This window comes from Oryctolagus cuniculus, chromosome 21 (assembly GCF_964237555.1).
Source record: "Oryctolagus cuniculus chromosome 21, mOryCun1.1, whole genome shotgun sequence".
Lineage (NCBI taxonomy): Eukaryota > Metazoa > Chordata > Mammalia > Lagomorpha > Leporidae > Oryctolagus > Oryctolagus cuniculus.
In genome coordinates this window covers 24,812,469-24,829,985 of record NC_091452.1, presented here as the reverse complement: position 1 = coordinate 24,829,985, position 17,517 = coordinate 24,812,469, and the positions used below count along the sequence as shown (strand labels likewise).

The following is a 17,517-nucleotide window of genomic DNA, read 5'->3' as shown; positions in this document are numbered from 1 at the left end:
CTGTTCTTGTTCAAGAACAGTCTTCAGCTGTTCTCACATTCTGCTCAGTAATGTGAGGACGCAGAATTGGACTAGGAGAAAAAGGGGGGAGTGTCTGTTTTCCTTCTACAGCCAATGTGCCTCAGTGTTTCATAGATTGGGAATTCTTAGAATTATGTCCAAACAAGAATGTCAAGAGATAACATAGCTGTAATGGTGTTGAGATGTTATCCTGTGATGACCAAAGCTTAAAATTCTGTTTTGCCCAATGCGAGTTGACAGCCTATATGCAGGCATAGGAAAGGTAGAAGCTCTGTTTTCTCTAAGGAAAAATTTGAACTGTTTTATGTGATTTACAATGTTGATGAAAGAGTAAAGACCTGTTTAGTAGACTTGTATTTGTGCATGATCTTGTGTGTGGAGAAGCATCTGGTAGGACTGGGGTGGAAAGCAAGGAGCGGTGTGACTAGAGACTTCGCAGAACCGAGTCCATAGACTGGAGTGCTAAGTGAGCCACGGGTGGAAGTTCAGATCTGCCTGTGTCTGGGGTGGTGATGGTTCTGCTGCTCCTGAGAGGGGCAGCAGGATCGAGTGGGCCTCTTATTCATCCTTGTTTGTCCAAGCTGTCCACATGTAGAGAGACTGAGTTATGGGAGTGTCACCTCTTGATTTGTAAATCAGCATTGAGAAGAAAGATCTGGGGCTCAGGTCATGCTCATTTCTCTTATAAAATTAACTTTATTAAGATATAATGGAGATATACCATACAGTTTGCTGATTTTTAAATTCTACAATTCTGAGTTTTTTAGTACAGTCACAGGGTTGTACAGGCATCACCAAGACCAAAAGTTTGAATGCTTTTATTATCCCACAAAGAACCTCTGAGCCGTTAGCTCCCATTCTCTGTTTCTCCAGTGCTCAGAGCCTTAGGCAGCCTCTGTTTTTCTGGAGAGATTGGCCTGTCTGTAGCATTCCATGGAAATGGGATCTTACAATATGTGGTCTTCTGTGTCTGGGTTTTTCACTTAGCATAGTATTCTCAAGATTTGTCTGTGTTGTAACATGAGTGTTGGTAGCACATTCCTTTTAATGCTGAATAATGTCCCATTGTATGGCTGCACTGCATTTTGTTTATTCATTCATCAGTTAGTGGACATTTGGATTGTTCCCATTTTCTCTCTACTGTGAGTAGCGCTCCTAAGACCATTTGTGTACAAGTTCTGTGGGACATAATTTTATGTGCATAGCTACAAGTGGAAATGTGGGCCCTAGGGTGACTGTACCCTCAAGGGATGTTCTGAGTGGTGCTCATAACAGGGGTTGCAGGAGAAGGTGAGGTCATCAAGAAAATGAAGCCTGAAAGGAGAGGAGTCCAGGATTAACTGGCGCTCAGTGCCCGGCAGGGCAAGAAGACCCCAGGAGCAGAGGTGACAGACCCAAGAAGCCAGTCCACTGATAAGCTTATCTCGGCAGTATTGCCTGCACTTTGTTCTTCTAATCTGTACCAAGACCCGAGTTGTGTATGTTGTCGGGAAAGGGAAAATCGAGCACTTCCTACTTACTTTCGGTGTCTAAAAAGTGACTCGGTTGTCTCTGCTAACCCCGTCTCCCAGCAAGCACACCCAAGTGGCCTAAAATCTGAAATACCCCAAGAAATATCCATGAACGAGAAGAGAAAGGGGTCGACTCTCTGAAAGGAATCCATTTGTCTCAGCACTGTTTATGGAAAGCCCTGCTGTGTGGAGAGTCTCCTTCAGTTCTCGCTGTACTTGTGTACACAGCAGTTTATTTCTCTTTGCAAAATTGTTTGGATTCACTTTTTTTTTTTCTTTATCAGCTCCCCTGTGTTACCTGAACTTCATGGACCAGCGGTCTGCTATTCTGTGTTTTCTAGGGTTTAAGTTAGCAGTATAGCTTTATATTTTTTTACCTTCAGGGAGGGTCCCTTAAAACCCATCCTTTCTCCTGTCTCTTTCAGGGCCAGAAAAAGCATCTAGGATAAAAGCATGATGTATCTTACTTGGTTAAGCAATTTCTGCCTTAATCGGGTCAAAGTGAGTTTTGTTGGGGAAGTTGCATGTATTTTATAGACTAAAATTGAAGAATTACCAGCTAGGCAACCCTGGGCCTGAATATGTGTGTGTTGTGACTACTTTTATCATATAGTGTTATGAACTACTTAGATTCACAGAAAGTAAACATAACCAACATGTTGGAAGCCTCTGGATGTCTCCTCTCCTTTCACTCAAAGCACCATGTAATATTTTAGGCAGGGGCCTTTTAACCTCCTCAGGTGTGGCATGACGATCTATATTGGGAAGATGATAGCTGTCCTACTTAGCTCACAGGGCTATTGTGAGAATCCAAAGAGTGGTGTCTGTGAAAACACTTGGAAAAATCTCAAGATGCAAGAGAAAATTCAGGAAGGGTTCTGCTGAAGAGTTGGTTCAGTAGTGTTTTGTGCTAGCCTGGGTACTTTTTTTTTTTTTTTTTTTTTTTTTTAAAGATGTATTTATTTGAAAGGCAGAGATACAGAGAGAGAGAGATGTTCCATCTGCTGGTTCACTCCCCAGCCATGGCTGGGGCTGGGCCAGGCTGAAGCCAGGAACTTTATCTGGTGGGTGCAGGGGCCCAAGGACTTGGGCCATGTTCCACTGCTGTCCCAGACGCGTTAGCAGGGAGCTGGATTGGAAGTGGGGCAGCTGGGACTCGAACCGGTACCCGTTTGGGATGCTAGCATATCTTCCTTTCAAAGGGAAAGTTAATGCGTTAGAGTCTTCTGAGTTCCTTGGTGTGGGTTCATTTTACAAATATTCATTGAGTTCAGCAGGGGAATAGAAGTGGACAAAAAGGGTAAGGTTCATGCCCTGAAAACAGTAGAAAACTGTTGTTTTTCTTTTCTAGTTTATGGCAAGTGTGTATGGGTTAGGAATATCTTATTCTCAACCACAGTCACTTGCCCTTCAGATTTAAGTTAAAGTTATTCATAAGGCAATATGCATATTTGAATTGAGATTAGACCAATCAATGTCTCTTAAGTGTTAAGATATTGATTTTTCCACACATTCAGTATATTAATTTTTGGTGCCAGGCAATGCTGGCATTTGAAGTAGAACTTACTGTAGCTGGTTTGCACTGAGACAGCTTTCTGTTGCCCTGTCAAGGTTTTAAACTTTTATCCCTTTGATTTGTGTCAGGGTGAACCGTTTGATGTAAGACTTGACTCCATAATCTGCATCTGCCCCAATGCTGTCATCCGGAATAGAGACTCAGCCAGTTCCGCTTGATTCCTCCATGTCTGCCGTGGTACAGGAATTATACTCTGAACTCCCAGTAAGTGTCTCCAAAGAGCCTCATACTGACTCTGAGCCGAGTGTGATTCCAGATAGGAAACCTGGAGCCCCAAGCTCTCTTGTGAGTCAGAGTAGGGCATTGCCCTTGGAGCTGCAGAGGACTCACGCGGAACGCTGTGGTGAAGAAACCTCTGAGAGCCTGGATCGTGGGGGTGCGCCTGGGAGGTGTGGGCTAGTGGACCCCACAGCAGGAGGTTCTCTGGCTTCTGGGATCTTGGATAGGAAAGAGAAAGCCAAGAGCATGGAGCTAACGGTCTTCAGAGCTGAAGGGGACCAGGCGGAAGGTAGAAGAGACCCCTGTGAGGGAGCGAAGGAAGAGCCTCGTCAGCATTGCGCAGCTGCTGAAGACAGGATCAGCCCGAGCCAGGTAAGGAACGAGGTCGTGACCCAGAGGAGCTGAGCAGCCTTCTCACGGTACCTTACAGGCGCTGGCGGGTGGCTGACGTGCACCCTTGAAACGCTTCCCGCAGAGTTGATGCTGATGTTAACTTGCTTTTGACGATCTTTTAAAACTTGAAGAAGGGAAGTACTTGTGTCGTGGAAAAGTGTCACTTCTCTGAGGCAGCTACTGTGGCTGGAATGTTGAGTCTGTTTGCAAAAGTCATGTCTTATCTCTACATCTGATGTTAAAAAATGGTGTGTACTCAATCAGTGTCAGAATTAGGGTCGCAGGGTGTATTACAGAGTAATACAGGGAGTCCGTTGACCCAGTTAGGGTCAACAATAGAGTGAATAGAAGGGACACACAGAGTGCTCTCAATATTTCAGGAGCTGGTCCTTAGCTTTGTTCATCCAGAAACTTCACTCTTTATTTTCAATTTAACAGAGGTGATGGTCTCTAAAGAATTGACCCTTGCTAATCTACTTCATGAAAGGCTGAAGTATAAATCAGAAAGTCAGCTCTTTTTATAAAAAAAAAAAATGTTTATTTGTTTGAAAGGCAGTTACAGGCCGGCACCGCGGCTCACTAGGCTAATCCTCCGCCTTATGGCGCCGGCACACCGGGTTCTAGTCCCGGCCGGGGCGCCGGGTTCTGTCCCAGTTGCCCCTCTTCCAGGCCAGCTCTCTGCTGTGACCCGGGAGTGCAGTAGAGGATGGCCCAAGTGCTTGGGCCCTGCACCCCATGGGAGACCAGGAGAAGTACCTGGCTCCTGCCATCGGATCAGCACAGTGCGCCAGCTGCAGCGCGCCGGCCACGGCGGCCATTGGAGGGTGAACCAATGGCAAAGGAAGACCTTTCTCTCACTATCCACTCTGCCTGTCAAAAAAAAAAAAAAAAAAAAAAAAAGCAGTTACAGAGAGGGGGAGAGACAGAGATGTTCCATCTGTTGGTTATTGGCTAAAGCCAGAAGCTTGGATTTCCATCACAGTCTCCCACATGGGTGGCTGGGGCCTAGAACCTGGACCATCTTCCACTGCTTTTCCAGGCACACTATCAAGGAACTGGATCGGAAGTGGAGCAGCCAGGATTTGAACCGGGGCCCACATGGGGTGCCAATGTTGCAGGCAGTGGCTCAACCTGCTGTGCCACAGCGCCGACTCCAGAAAGTCCATTCTTCAGTTAATACACAATGAAAACTGGAATCATGACTTGGTAGGAATGGTCACACTGGCTGCTGAGTGTGTCTTTTCTCTGTAGACAAGTTTACATGGAAATTAAAATTGTTTTTGTAAGCTTGAAATTAAGAGGAGGAGGATTTCATTAGGTGAGAACTAATGGGAAGGAATCCATGATAACCTGAAGAACCCAAATCTTTGAGAGAATACACCTGCCAAGTGGACCTAAACGCTTAATTCCTTCTTTGGATGGTGCCCTAGGCCAACTGTCAGTGAACTTTATCTGTGACAGGCCCTGTGGTCGTGTTTTGTAGATCTGCAGTCTCTTTTGGAACTACTCAGCTCTACTGCTGTTGCTTAGAAGCAGCCTTAACAGTATGTTAACGAGTGTGGCTGTATCCCAACAAAACTATTAGCACAGGCTGTTACGGGTATGCAGGCTGTAGTTTGCTGACCCCTTTTTTAGACCCAGTAATATTTTCATGTTCTCTGGGTTAGACTTCATACTACATCTGATAATGCATTATTTCTTTATACAGATTACAGTTAATTGTTATTAGAAGCACCATATGTTGACTGTAACCAGGAATGAAGCAATAGTAGTTAAACATGGTATCAGAGATTACTCTGTGATGATGTACCTTTAAAAACATGAATAGGGATGCACGTCCCAGCACAGCAGTTTAAGTCAACACTTACCCCAGGATACCATATTGGAGTGCTTCTATGAGTCTCTGCTCTGCCTCCAGTCCCTGCCGATGCTCCTGGGAAAGCTGAGCGTGATGGCTGAGTTCTTGAGCACCTGCTACCCGCATGGGAGACGGGTGGAATAGCTGGCTCCTGGCTTTGGCTTGGCAAGCATCCGGATGCTGTGGCCATTTAGGCAGTAAATTAGTGGCTGGCGCCTACCATTCTCTTTTTCCCACTCCATGTTTTTCCTTCCCTGCTCTCCCACTCCTTGTTTTTCTGTTGCTCTGCCTTTCAGCAAATAAATAAATAAATAGATAGATAAATAAATCTTATATATAGTAAAACATATGACATAAAAGATTTAGGATCCAGAAAGTTCTTTGTTATTTTTGATTTGGTGGGCTGAGTCAAACAAGAAAAGTTTTTATTTTGTTTATTTATTTATATTCTTAAAATTTATATTTTATTTTAATTATTAAAAAGATTTATTTATTTATTTGAAAAGTAGAGTTACACAGAGAGAGGAGTGGCAGAGAGAGAGAGAGAGAGGTCTTCCATCCGATGGTTCACTCCCCAACTGGCCGCAACAGCTGGAGCTGCGCCGATCCGAAGCCAGGAGCCAGGAGCTTCTTCCTGGTCTCCCTTGTGAGTGCAGGGGCCCAAGGACTTGGGCCATCTCCTACTGCTTTCCCAGGCCATAGCAGAGCTGGATTGGAAGTGGAGCAGCCAAGTCTTGAACCAGCACCCATATGCTGGCACTTCAGGCCAGGGTATTAACCCGCTGCACCACAGCACCGGCCCCAAGAAAAGTTTTTCGATGTCATATTTGAAACTTTTTTTTTTTTTTTGACAGGCAGAGTGGACAGTGAGAGACAGAGACAAAGAAAAAGGTCTTCCTTTTGCCGTTGGTTCACCCTTCAATGGCCGCTGCGGCCAGTGCGCTGTGGCCAGCGCACTGCGCTGATCCAAAGGCAGGAGCCAGGTGCTTCTCCTGGTCTCCCATGGGGTGCAGGGCCCAAGCACTTGGGCCATCCTCCACTACACTCCCTGGCCACAGCAGAGAGCTGGCCTGGAAGAGGGGCAACCGGGACAGAATCCGGTGCCCCGACCGGGACTAGAACCCGGTGTGCCGGCGCCGCAGGCAGACGATTAGCCTATTGAGCTGCGGCGGCGGCCACATATTTGAAACATTTAAAAAGTAAATGTGATATATGCATTACAAAATATAATACACTCGTATGTATGTATATAAATATATGCATGTGTTTTTGCTTAGCGCATGATGTAAAAGTACAAGATAACTATCTCCCTGTTTTCTTTTTAGTCTTTTTTTTTAAAAAGATTTATTTTATTTGAAAGTCAGAGTTACAGAGAGGTAGAGACAGAGAGAGAGGGGTCTTCCATCCACTGGTTCACTCCCCAGATGGCCGCAAATGGCCAGAGCTAAGCTGAACTGAATCCAGGTCTCCCACATGGGTGGCAAGGGACCCAGTTACTTGAGCCATCACCTGCTGCTTCCCAAGATGCACATTAGTAGAAAGCTGAAATTGGGGTGGAGCCAGGACTCAAATCCTGGCTCTGCAGTGTGGGATAGGTGTTCTTACCACTGTGCCAAACTCCTGTCCCCCGTTCCTGTTCAGAAGCACTCACTTTGTCCCACCTCTACCAAAGGTAAATACTATTTTGAATTCTGTGAAGCAGAGTGAAATGTAACAGATATAAACATAAGGTTTTTGTTCTGAGTTCCAAAATGTGACCCCACAAATGAAAAAACAACAAAAGTACTTGGGGGGGGGGGCGGTTTAGCCGTGTGCTGCCAAGAAAAGCCAGTTTGCTGTTCATATTGCTAAGAGGCAGGGTTATCTCAGCCAAGAGAATATGGTTGTGATCTGTTTTCTGCTGGGTAGGCCAACGCTGAAGGATTGTACTTTGTTGGTGTCATATGGGAGAGGTGAATAGAAACCCAGGAATGCATTCACGCTGAAGAATCCACAACAATGACATAACCTGAAGATATGCTATTGGCGGTCTGGTTGCTGGGTGTCTGACTTGAAAGAGCACTCGAGAGCATGGAGAGAAGCCTTCAAGGATTTGGAGGGCTCTCCAACAGAAGTGGTCCTGTGGGCACTGTTAGGTTCAGTGGACAGGGGACAACAGTAGCTCCTAATGAGTCACAGGACACAGGGTCCTTTGGAAATCTGAACGTGCATACCCCGCAGAAAAGCAAACATTCCACCTGTGTACCGTTTCAGAAGGTTTACAAGACCAGATGTCTTGGACTTCATTGTAAAACACCATACAGTGAAAAGAAACAAATTGAGAAAACACGTTTGCAATGTATATCACAGATAAAGGACCTGTATTTCTAACATAGAAAGAACTCTTGGTTTGAGGAATTGAAAAATAAAGCCCAATTAAAAATTACTTACTGGGGCGGGTGCTGTGGCATAGCGGGTTAAGCTGCTGCCTGCAGTGCTGGCATCCCATTTGTGTGCTGGTTTGAGTCCCAGCTGCTCTACTTCCTATCTGGCTCTCTGCTATGGCCTGGGAAAGCTGTGGAAGATGGCCCAAGTCCTTGGTCCTCTACACCCTAGTGGGAGACCTGGAAGAACTCCTGGCTTTGGATAGGTCCAGCTCTGGTCATTGCTGCCATTTGGGGAGTGAACCAGTGGATGGAAGATCTCTCTCTCTGCCTCTCTCTCTCTGTGTAACTCTGCCTTTCAAATAAGTAAATAAATCTTTAAAAAATTATTTATTTTCATTTTATTTGGAAAGGAGAGAGACAAAAACAGAGAAAGATCTTCCATATGCTGCTCCAGTCCACAAATGGCCAGAATGGCTGGGGCCAGGCCAGGAGTCACTGTTCAGTTCAGGTCTCCCACATGGGTGACAGGGACCCAAGTACATGAGCCATCATCTCCTGCCTCCCAGGATGTGCATTATACTGGGAGCAGAAGTGGGACTTGAACCCATGCACTCCAGTATGGAATGCAGGCATCTCAAGTGGAAACTTTTTTTTTTTTTTTTTTTTTTTAAGATTTATTTATTTGAAAGGCAGAGTTACAGAGGGAAAGAAGGAGAGACACACAGAGAGAGATGGTCCATCTGCTGGTTCACTCCCCAGATGGCTGCAACCATCAAAGCTGGGCCAAGTAGAAGCCAGGAGCTTCTTCCAGGTCTCCCACATGGAGGCAGGGATCCATGCACTCGAGCCATCTTCTGCTGCTTTCTCAGGCATGGTAGCGGGGAGCTGGATTAGAAGTGGAGCAACTGGGACTCGAAATGGCACCCATATGGGATGCTGGTGCTGCAAGCTATGGCTTAACCCACTGCGCCAAACACCTTCCCTTATAACCCGGTTTTTGCTTATTTAAAATTTATTTATTTGAAAGAGAGAGAGAGATCTTCCATCCATTGGTTCATTCCCCAGATGGCTGCAACAGCCAGGGCTGGGCCAAACCAAAGCCAGGATCCAGGAGATTCATCTGGATCTCCCATGTAGGTGGCAGGGTTACAAGTACTTACTTGGGTCACCTTCTGCTGCGTTTTCCAGGCCATCAGCAGGATTGGAAATAGATCAGCCAGGACACAAACCAGATATGAGGTGCTGGCATTGCAGGTGACAGCTTCACCCGCTATGCTTCAATGCTGGCCCCAAAACCCAGTTTTTAAATGGGAAAGACTCTTGTGTATGGTGCTTACTAAATATGTGAAAAGATGGTCAGCCTCATTCATAAGTAGAAAAATGCAGAGTTAACCCAAAATTTCTACTTTTTACATACAAGATTGGTAGATGTGAAAAAATAGGACAAGCCGTCTGGTTAGCAAGGCTTTGAGGAAACAGGCATTCTGCTAAACTGCTCATAGGAATGCCAACTGATACAAGTTCTGAAGAGGAGTTTGGCAGCACTCTAGCTGTGCCCTGACCTGTCGACCTAACACTCTCACTTTTAGGACAAAACATCTATGACACTATGAAAATACATATATAAAAATTGTGTGTATATATAGTTATTCTTTGTAGCAATTTCTAATTGAAAAGTGTTAGAAGCATTTTTTTTAAAGATTAGTTTTATTTACTTGAAAGAGTTACAGAGAGAGATAGAGATAGAGAAGTCTTCCATCCACTGGTTTACTCCTCAGATGGCCACAATGGCCGGAGCTGCGCCAATCTGAAGCCAGGAGCCAGGAGCTTCCTCTGGGTCTCCTTCATGGGTGCAGGGGCCCAAGAACATGGTCCATCCTCCACTGCTATCCCAGACCATAGCAGAGAGCTGGATTGGAAGAAGAGCAGCCGGGACTAGAACCCGTGTCCATATGGGATGCCAGCACTTCAGGCCAGAGCATTAACCTGCTGCGCCACAGCGGCGGCCCCGGAAGCTTTTTTTTTTTTTTTTTTTTTTTTAATGATTTATTTATTGGAAAGGCAGAGTGACAGGGAAAGACAGAGATCTAACTGCTGGTCCGCTCTCCCAAAATAGCTGCAATGGCCAGGGCTGGTCTAGGCCGAAGCCAGGAACCTGATTCTTGGACCATCATTTGCTGCTGAATTGGAAGCAAAGCAGGCAAGACTTGAACCAGTGCTCCACTATGGAGTGCCAGCCACTTAACCTGCTGTGCCACGGCAGCCCCTACTGGAAATATCTTAAAGGTCCCGGTATAGCAGAAGGGGTAGATAAACTGTGGTATGTGGTCATCTCTGCATGGAGATTTTTGCAGCTATAATAAAGAATGAGAAGCTCTCCGTGTACCAATAAGGAGTGATTTCCAGGTGTGTCGGGGCCCCCAAGATCACCTCTAAGTTGTGTGGTTCCTAAGTGTATCTAGGGCTTAGCATTTAATTGTAGTCACAGCTAAGATTTATTCCAATGAAAGGATACAAAGGAAAACCAGCCAAGGGAAAGGGGGCAAAGTCCAGAGGAAGAACATCTTCCTTCAGGAACAAACTGCGACAGTACATGGGGTGTTGTCTATCATCGAAGTTTTTTGTTTTTCTTTTTAAAGATTATTTATTTATTTGAGAGAGAGTGGAGAGTCGGAGACCTACTATCTACTTGGTTTACTCTCTAAGTGGCCACAACTGCTGGGGCTGGGCCAGGCTGAAGCCAGAGAGCCCAGAGCTTCATCCGGGTCTCCCACGTGGGTATGGGGGGCCCAAAGACTTGGGCCGTCCTCTGCTGCTTTCCCAGGTCATTAGCAGGGAGCTGTATCGGAAGTGGACCAGCTGGGACTCGATCCAGTGTCCATATGGGATGCCAGCACTGCAGGCAGTGGCTTAACTCACTGCACTGTGTCGCTGGCTCCCATCAGAGTTTGTTAGAAATCACGTGCCCAGGGTTTTTACTGGGGGCTGGTCATAAGGCACCTGCCCAGTCTTCAGCCTCACAGTAGGAAAGCAGGTGTTCAGTGAAAATCCCATTATTTAGGCACAGTGAGTGGAAACTCTTGAAATTTAGTGCTCAGGTGCTAGCCCAGGCCTGCTATGTTGACCCTTCTGGAAAGCAGTATGTGGTGTTAAGTGAAACCTGTGAAGTGCAGACACCTATGGTATCCTCCTTCCAGGCCAGAAAGGAGGGGAAATAGACGTGTAAACGTTTTTTCATTTGTATGAAACGCACTGTGCACTCGGCAAGGTTAAACCAGAAGCTCGTGAGTTTGATTACTTGTAAGGAGGAAGGAGGAGCAGAGTGGATACTTGGGTGTGGGTAAGGATGAGGATGAATAGAAGGGCTGGGAGGAAATGATGCTTCTGTAAGGAAACTTCTGGATAAAATTCTGACTTCAGTCTTAAAAAATAAATCACTAAGATGTGGAGAGAGACCCAAAATTGCATACAAACTGTAACGGATGATTGCGGCTGTCTTGTAAATGAGTAACAAAACCACAGTGGGGAGGGAATTGCCCACACACTTTTTGATAAGTGTTTTTACTACGTATTTTTTTTTTTTTAAGATTTATTTATTTATTGGAAAGGCGGAGTTACAGAGAGGCAGAGGCAGAAAGAGAAAGGTCTTCCATCTGCTGGTTTACTCCCTAAATGGTCACAATGGCCAGAGCTGGGCTGATCTAAAATCAGGAGCCAGGAGCTTTTTCCTAGTCTCCCACGTGGGTTCAGAGGCCCAAGGATTTGGGCCATCCTCTACTGCTTTCCCAGGCCATAGCAGAGAGCTGGATTGGATGTGGAACCGACGTCCGTCCGTATGGGATGCTGGCGCTGCAGGCAGCGGTTCTATTCACTGTGCCACAGCGCTGGCCCCCAAGATACTTTGTTTTAATGTTTATTTTCATGAATCAGAGAACTCTTCCATCTGCTAGCCCACTCCCCAAGTGTCTACAACAGCCAGGGCTGGGCCAGGCTGAATCCAGGAGCCCAGAAGTCCATCGGGATCTCCCATGTGGGTACAGGGGCCAAAGTTTTTGAGCCATCATCCATTGATAACAATTACCATCATCTGATTATGTGATAAAATATTTCAAAAATGAAAATGTAAAGCAGCAAAAAAAAATTTTTTCCTACTGTATGATTGTGTTGAAAAGATAGAACAACTTGTCGCTAGTAGTTTTAACTTTGATCAGGAATAGGCCACTACTGAGGAGGGGAAAAGAAAGGCAGGAAAAAAAGTATCGGAGAGTAGGCAGAGGGGACTAGATAGCTGCAGGAGCCGGACTTGAGCTGTGAAAGGTGATTCGGGTCTGCACTGCGTTCTCCTGGGAGAAAAGTCGAACACTGGTGCATGCATAAGCTACCAGCCAAGAGGTGGCATTTAAAAACTGTACCACAGCTAGAGAGGTGGGTATGTGACGTCCACGTGGATGATTGACACGTCTACGCCATGCTTGGTTTTGTGGTATGGTTTCTCAGTGCTTAGGTAGAAGCTTGTAGAGTGTTGAAACTTCTGTATCTTGGTTTTTTTTCTCCTCCACACTGGTAGATCTGCCTGGGTTGAATGTGTTGTAAAGGCTTTGGGTCTAGCATGTAACGTTTGTGCTCAACACAGACACAGACTGAGATGTGGCTTGTCTTTTTGCTGTAACATATGAAGTCCTAGTATATGTTTTTGTGACATACAGTAGCTCCCCCCCCCCCTTTTCTGCGGTTTTGCTCTCTGTGGTTTCAGTTACTTGCTGGGTGAAAATATTAAATGGAAAGTTCCCGAAGCAAATCATAAGTTTTGAATAATTTTTATTGCCAGATGTTGTTATGGCTTTTCTGTTTTATTATTGTTATTGTTATTCTCTCTGTGTCTAATTTGTAAGTTAGACTGTATCATAGGTCTGACATTGCAGCCATTTGGGGAGTGAACCAGCAGATGGAAGACCTCTCTCTCCCTCTCTGTCTGTCTCTCTGTAACTCTTTCAAATAAATCAAGTAAATCTTTAAAAACAAAAAAAGTGAATACTCCTACTTCATTCCTTTAGAAAAAAAAAAAAAAAAAAAAGGCAGAGTTGAGACTTGAATCCAGGACCTCTGATACAGGATTCAGGCACCCAAGCAGCATCTCAACAACTGTGCCAAAGGGCTTGCCCCTCTGTTTCCTTTTCAGTCTATTCAATTCCCAATCGTCTTTGAGATTTCTGCTCTGTGGTCTCCAGTCTTTTTGTGAAAATAACTTGGTTTTCTTGACTCAGAACTTTCTTTCCCCCTAAACACACACACACACACACACACACACACACATACACACACATATTCATTCATTCATAGAGTGACGGGGAGTGGGTAGGGAAGAGATTTCCCATCCACTGGTTTACTCCCCAGATTCCTGTAACAGTCAAGGCTGGGCTGGGCTGGGCTGGACCAGACCAGAACCAGAACCAGGAACTCCATCCTGGTGTGGCATGTGGGTCAGAGCTTGGATCCTCATCTGGTACCCCCTAGAGTGCACCTTAGCAGGAAGCTGCGTCAGAAGCGTGGAGTAACTGAGACCTGAAACAGGCACTCCCACAGGGTGCAGGTGTTCCCAAGCAACAGGTTAACCCGCTGTGCCACAGCGCCCACTCCTTGACTCAGAACCCTCTAAGAGAACCTAGTGAGGCAGGAGAGTGGCATGACACTCCACAGCATGTTTTCTCCCCTTCTCCATTAAAAATCCTAACCAAGGAAAGGACTTGGCTGAAGCAGTGGCCTTGGTACTCCTGCAGGATGTGTTGGGGCTTGCAGCCAAGGACACCCCCTTAGAGCAGCAGATAGGACAGAGCTAAAATCTTAGCACTCTTTTCCAGGGGCCAGAACCAGTGTGGTTTAATCATACCAGCTCACCAGAGACCTTTGGAATCAGAAGGAGCCTGTATGTGGCTGACCTGAGCTCAGCTTTCATTTTCCAGACTTTTGCAATCCCTGAAAAGCTTCATGGGAGTCGTTCGAGGTAACATTCTGGAGCCTCACGATGGTGGTTCCAGTGCCCCCCACCCCGCCCCCCGGCAGGGATAACAGTGTCTACTGCCATGAGTGCTAGGCTCTTCTGCTGTGACCCACCCTGTCCTGGTGGGGAGGGTGGGTCTTGGAAGGCATCTCATGTAGTTCACAGGCACCTGGGAGGTTGCCGTCAGCACCTTGCAGCCAGGAGGTGAGAGCCTGAGGCTGGAGTGGAATTCTGATTCCTCATCCTGTAGTCTTTTGCTCCAGCACTCTGCCTCTTCCATAAAGTATTGACATGAAAGAGTATTTCAGGGAACAGTGTCATCTCACGCCTCACAATCAGCCCGAGAACCGGAAAAGCACAGTGTAGTATCAAATGCAACTACACCGAAGTATTTTCTCAACATTTTGTTTCAAGGTAACTTGAGATTTACACAAAGTTGCGAAAATAATGCAAATAGTCTGCATGTAACTCTCATGCCGATTCCTCACATGTTAATATTTTACCCACATTGACTTTTTTCTTGAATAACTTTAGAGCACCCTTGCAAATACTTCAGTGTGTATTTCCTAGCAAACAAAGACTGTGTGTTATTTGGGCAGAGTACATTCATCAGAATCAGGGAAGTAACTCTGATCCAAGTGCTATTATCTGATCTACAGACCAGATTCATAGCTGGCCAATTGTCCCACTACTGTTTTTTCTCACAAAAGAAAAGGAGGAAAACTTTATTTTTTTCCCTGGGGCAGGTATTGTGGTATAGCAGCTTAAGACACCATTTGCAACACCTGCATTTCATGTTAGAGTCCTGGTTCAGGTCCTGACTGATCCAACTTTTTGCTGGTGCATCCTGGGAGGCAGGAACAAGCTATAGCTCAAGTGTGTAGACTCAGGCCACCAATGTGGGAAACTAGATGTACTTCTGGGCTCCTAGCTTTGGCCTGGCCCTGCCCCAGCTATAGTGAGTGGGCATGTGGGGAGTGAAACAGAAGATGGAAGACATGTCTCTGTCTTTTTGTCTGTCTCTCAAGTAGGTGAAAATAAATAAGCATTTTTTTAAAAAAGATTTATTTTATTTATTTGAAAGACAGAGTTACAGAGAGAGGTAGAGACAGAGAGAGAAGTCTTCCATACGCTGGTTCACTCTCCAGATGGTTGCAATGGCCGGAGCTGCGCCAATCCGAAGCCAGGAGTTTCTTCCAGGTCTCCCACAAAGGTGCAGGGGCCCAAGGACTTGGGCCATCTTCTGCTGCTTTCCCAGGCCACAGCAGAGAGCTGGATTGGAAGAGGAGCAGCTGGAACTAGAACCAGCGCCCATATGGGATGCTGGCACCACAGACAGGATTAACCTACTGTGCTACAGCACCAGCACCCATTTTGAGAAATTTTGTTAGCCATTTATTTTGTAAATTGTCTTTTAGTTTGGGTTTGTCTGCTATCTCCTCTCATGATTAGATTGTGGTTGTGCCTTCTGGGGCAAGAGCACCGCAGAAGTGATGTTGGTTCTCCCGTGCCCGGTGCCCGGTGCCTCATTCTGGGGTAGAGGATTGTGTTCACTTGGTTTGAGTGAGGTCTCTCAGGTTTTTCCACTGGAAGTTCGTTTTTCTCTTTGTAATTAATTTGCATCTCTGGGGAGATACACTGAGGCTATGTGACTATTTCCATTTCTCTTTCAAACTTTTAGTTTTAACATCTATTGATGATTCTTGCTTGAGATAATTATTACTGTGGTGATTTCCAAACAGTGATTTTTTTTTTTTTAATTTCCATCATTCCTTCTATGGTAGCTAAGCTTTCTCTGCCTCCCATTTACAAATAATTGCAGTATGCCTTCATGTTAGAATTTATTCACTTTTTTTCCCCCAGATATAGTAGTGTTAACATGAGTTATCCAGGAGGTACTTGTTTTTAATTAAATTCATGCTCTGTGAAACAGTAAAGTTTCAATAGAATTTGAAAGACTGCTCCTACTTCGTGTATGACGCTTGTCCTAGTTCTCATCTCTCAGTTCCAATGTTGATTTATTTCTGTCTGTGTCCATCTGTATTTGCCATTGCCAATATCTTCCTTCTGGATTCTGTTTCTACAATGGAACTTTTCCCTTCGGTGGTGTAGTCACTGGACTAAACCTTGGGACAGGGAAAAGAGGTGACCCAGAAGGGAAGTTTAACATTAAGCAGCCATCATTGATTGGTCATAATCTCCCAGCTAATAAACCTGATACAGATTGAGCATCCCTAGTCCAAAAATCTGAAATCTGAAATGTTACAAAAATCTGAATCTTTGGAGCATTGACACTACATCATGTCATGTGGCAAGTAGCTGTCAAAATCCAGGTGCACTAGAGTGCAGGCATTGTGGTGCACTGGGTCATGCTGCTGCTTGGGACACATACTGTATCAGAGTACCTGGGATCAAGTCCCACCTCTGCTTCTGATCCGCTTCCTCCTAATGCATATCCTGGAGGCACCAATGATTGCTCAAGTGTTTGGGTCCCTGCTACTCCTGTGGGAGATCCAGATGGAATAACTGGTTCCTTGACTTTGGCCTGGTTCAGTCCCAGCTGTTGTAGGCTTTTGGGAAGGATACCAGCAGGTGAAAGATCACTCTCACTCTCACTCTGCTTGTCAAATAAATAAAAATAAACTTCTTAAAGAAGAAAGGCACTCTAGGGGCCTGTGTCTTGATGCAGTGTGATAAGCCACTGCTTGCAATGTCAGTATCCTGTAAGGATGCCAGTATGAGTCCCAGCTTCCTGCTAATGCACCTGGCTTCTACCTGGGTGGCTCCCACCTCTCCTACGCCAACGGCATCAACTGGGCCCAGTGGAAGGGCTTTTACTGCTCGCTCAAACGCACTGAGATGAAAATCCGCCGGACCTGACGGGCTGGTCCTGTCAGGCCCCACTTCCCCTGGCCACCCTGGGCGCGCTCCCTCCCCTGCTGCCTCCCAGCTTCTCACACAGCCACAGCTGATCTCTGTCACCCATCTCCAAGCTGGTGCCGCTCGCCTCCACCTGAGCCCACACTGCCGGCAGCTCCCCACCATTGTCAGAGGCACAGCTGTCCTGGCCGGGGCCAAGCCCCCACGAGACTTGAGTTGCCTCTCAGCTGTCCCAACAGCCCAGAGCCAGGAGCCACCCTCCCCGCCATAGGCTGTCTTAGGTGACCCCGGCACGGTGGTCCCTGCTGCACCCCTGCCTCCCTCGGGCTGTTCTGAGTCTCTCCTGTCCGTGGCCTCCCTCCCAACTCATGCCCCTGAGGGACACAGCAGGGACCCCCAGCCCCACCTCACGTCATACTCAGCTTCCCCCTTGCCTGCCCCAGTCCCCGAAGCTTGATGCCACAGCTACTGCATGCCTCCCCCTTGCCCCCCTGCCCACCCAGAACAGCCACAGCTGAGGTAGATGTGGACACAAGGTCCCCCACCCAGCCTCCAAGCTGGCGTCTTATCGTGGGAGGGGCAGAGGACGACCTAGGTGGGGCCAGAACAGGTGAGGAGTGGTCTCAAGTACCTGGGCCCCTGCCACCCACATGGAAGACTCAGATGGAGTTCCAGGCTCCTGGCTTTAGCTTGGC

General features: G+C 46.4%; 1 protein-coding gene across 8 annotated transcripts in view; it reads left to right on the top strand.

Moving 5' to 3' along the window:
- PRR14L (proline rich 14 like) overlaps positions 1-17,517 on the top strand; it is a 71,776-nt gene that overhangs the window by 4,580 nt on the left and 49,679 nt on the right. For 4 of the 8 annotated variants that reach the window (XM_008272160.4, XM_070065848.1, XM_070065849.1 and 1 more), the window contains exon 3: positions 3,177-3,699. The exons of 3 other annotated variants lie outside the window; for them this stretch is intronic. In XM_008272160.4, the coding sequence (XP_008270382.3) occupies positions 3,226-3,699 (474 nt within the window). In that variant the 5' untranslated portion in view covers positions 3,177-3,225. The remainder of the gene's footprint in view (positions 1-3,176; positions 3,700-17,517) is intronic. One more of the 8 variants, XM_008272161.4, reaches the window with a different exon arrangement.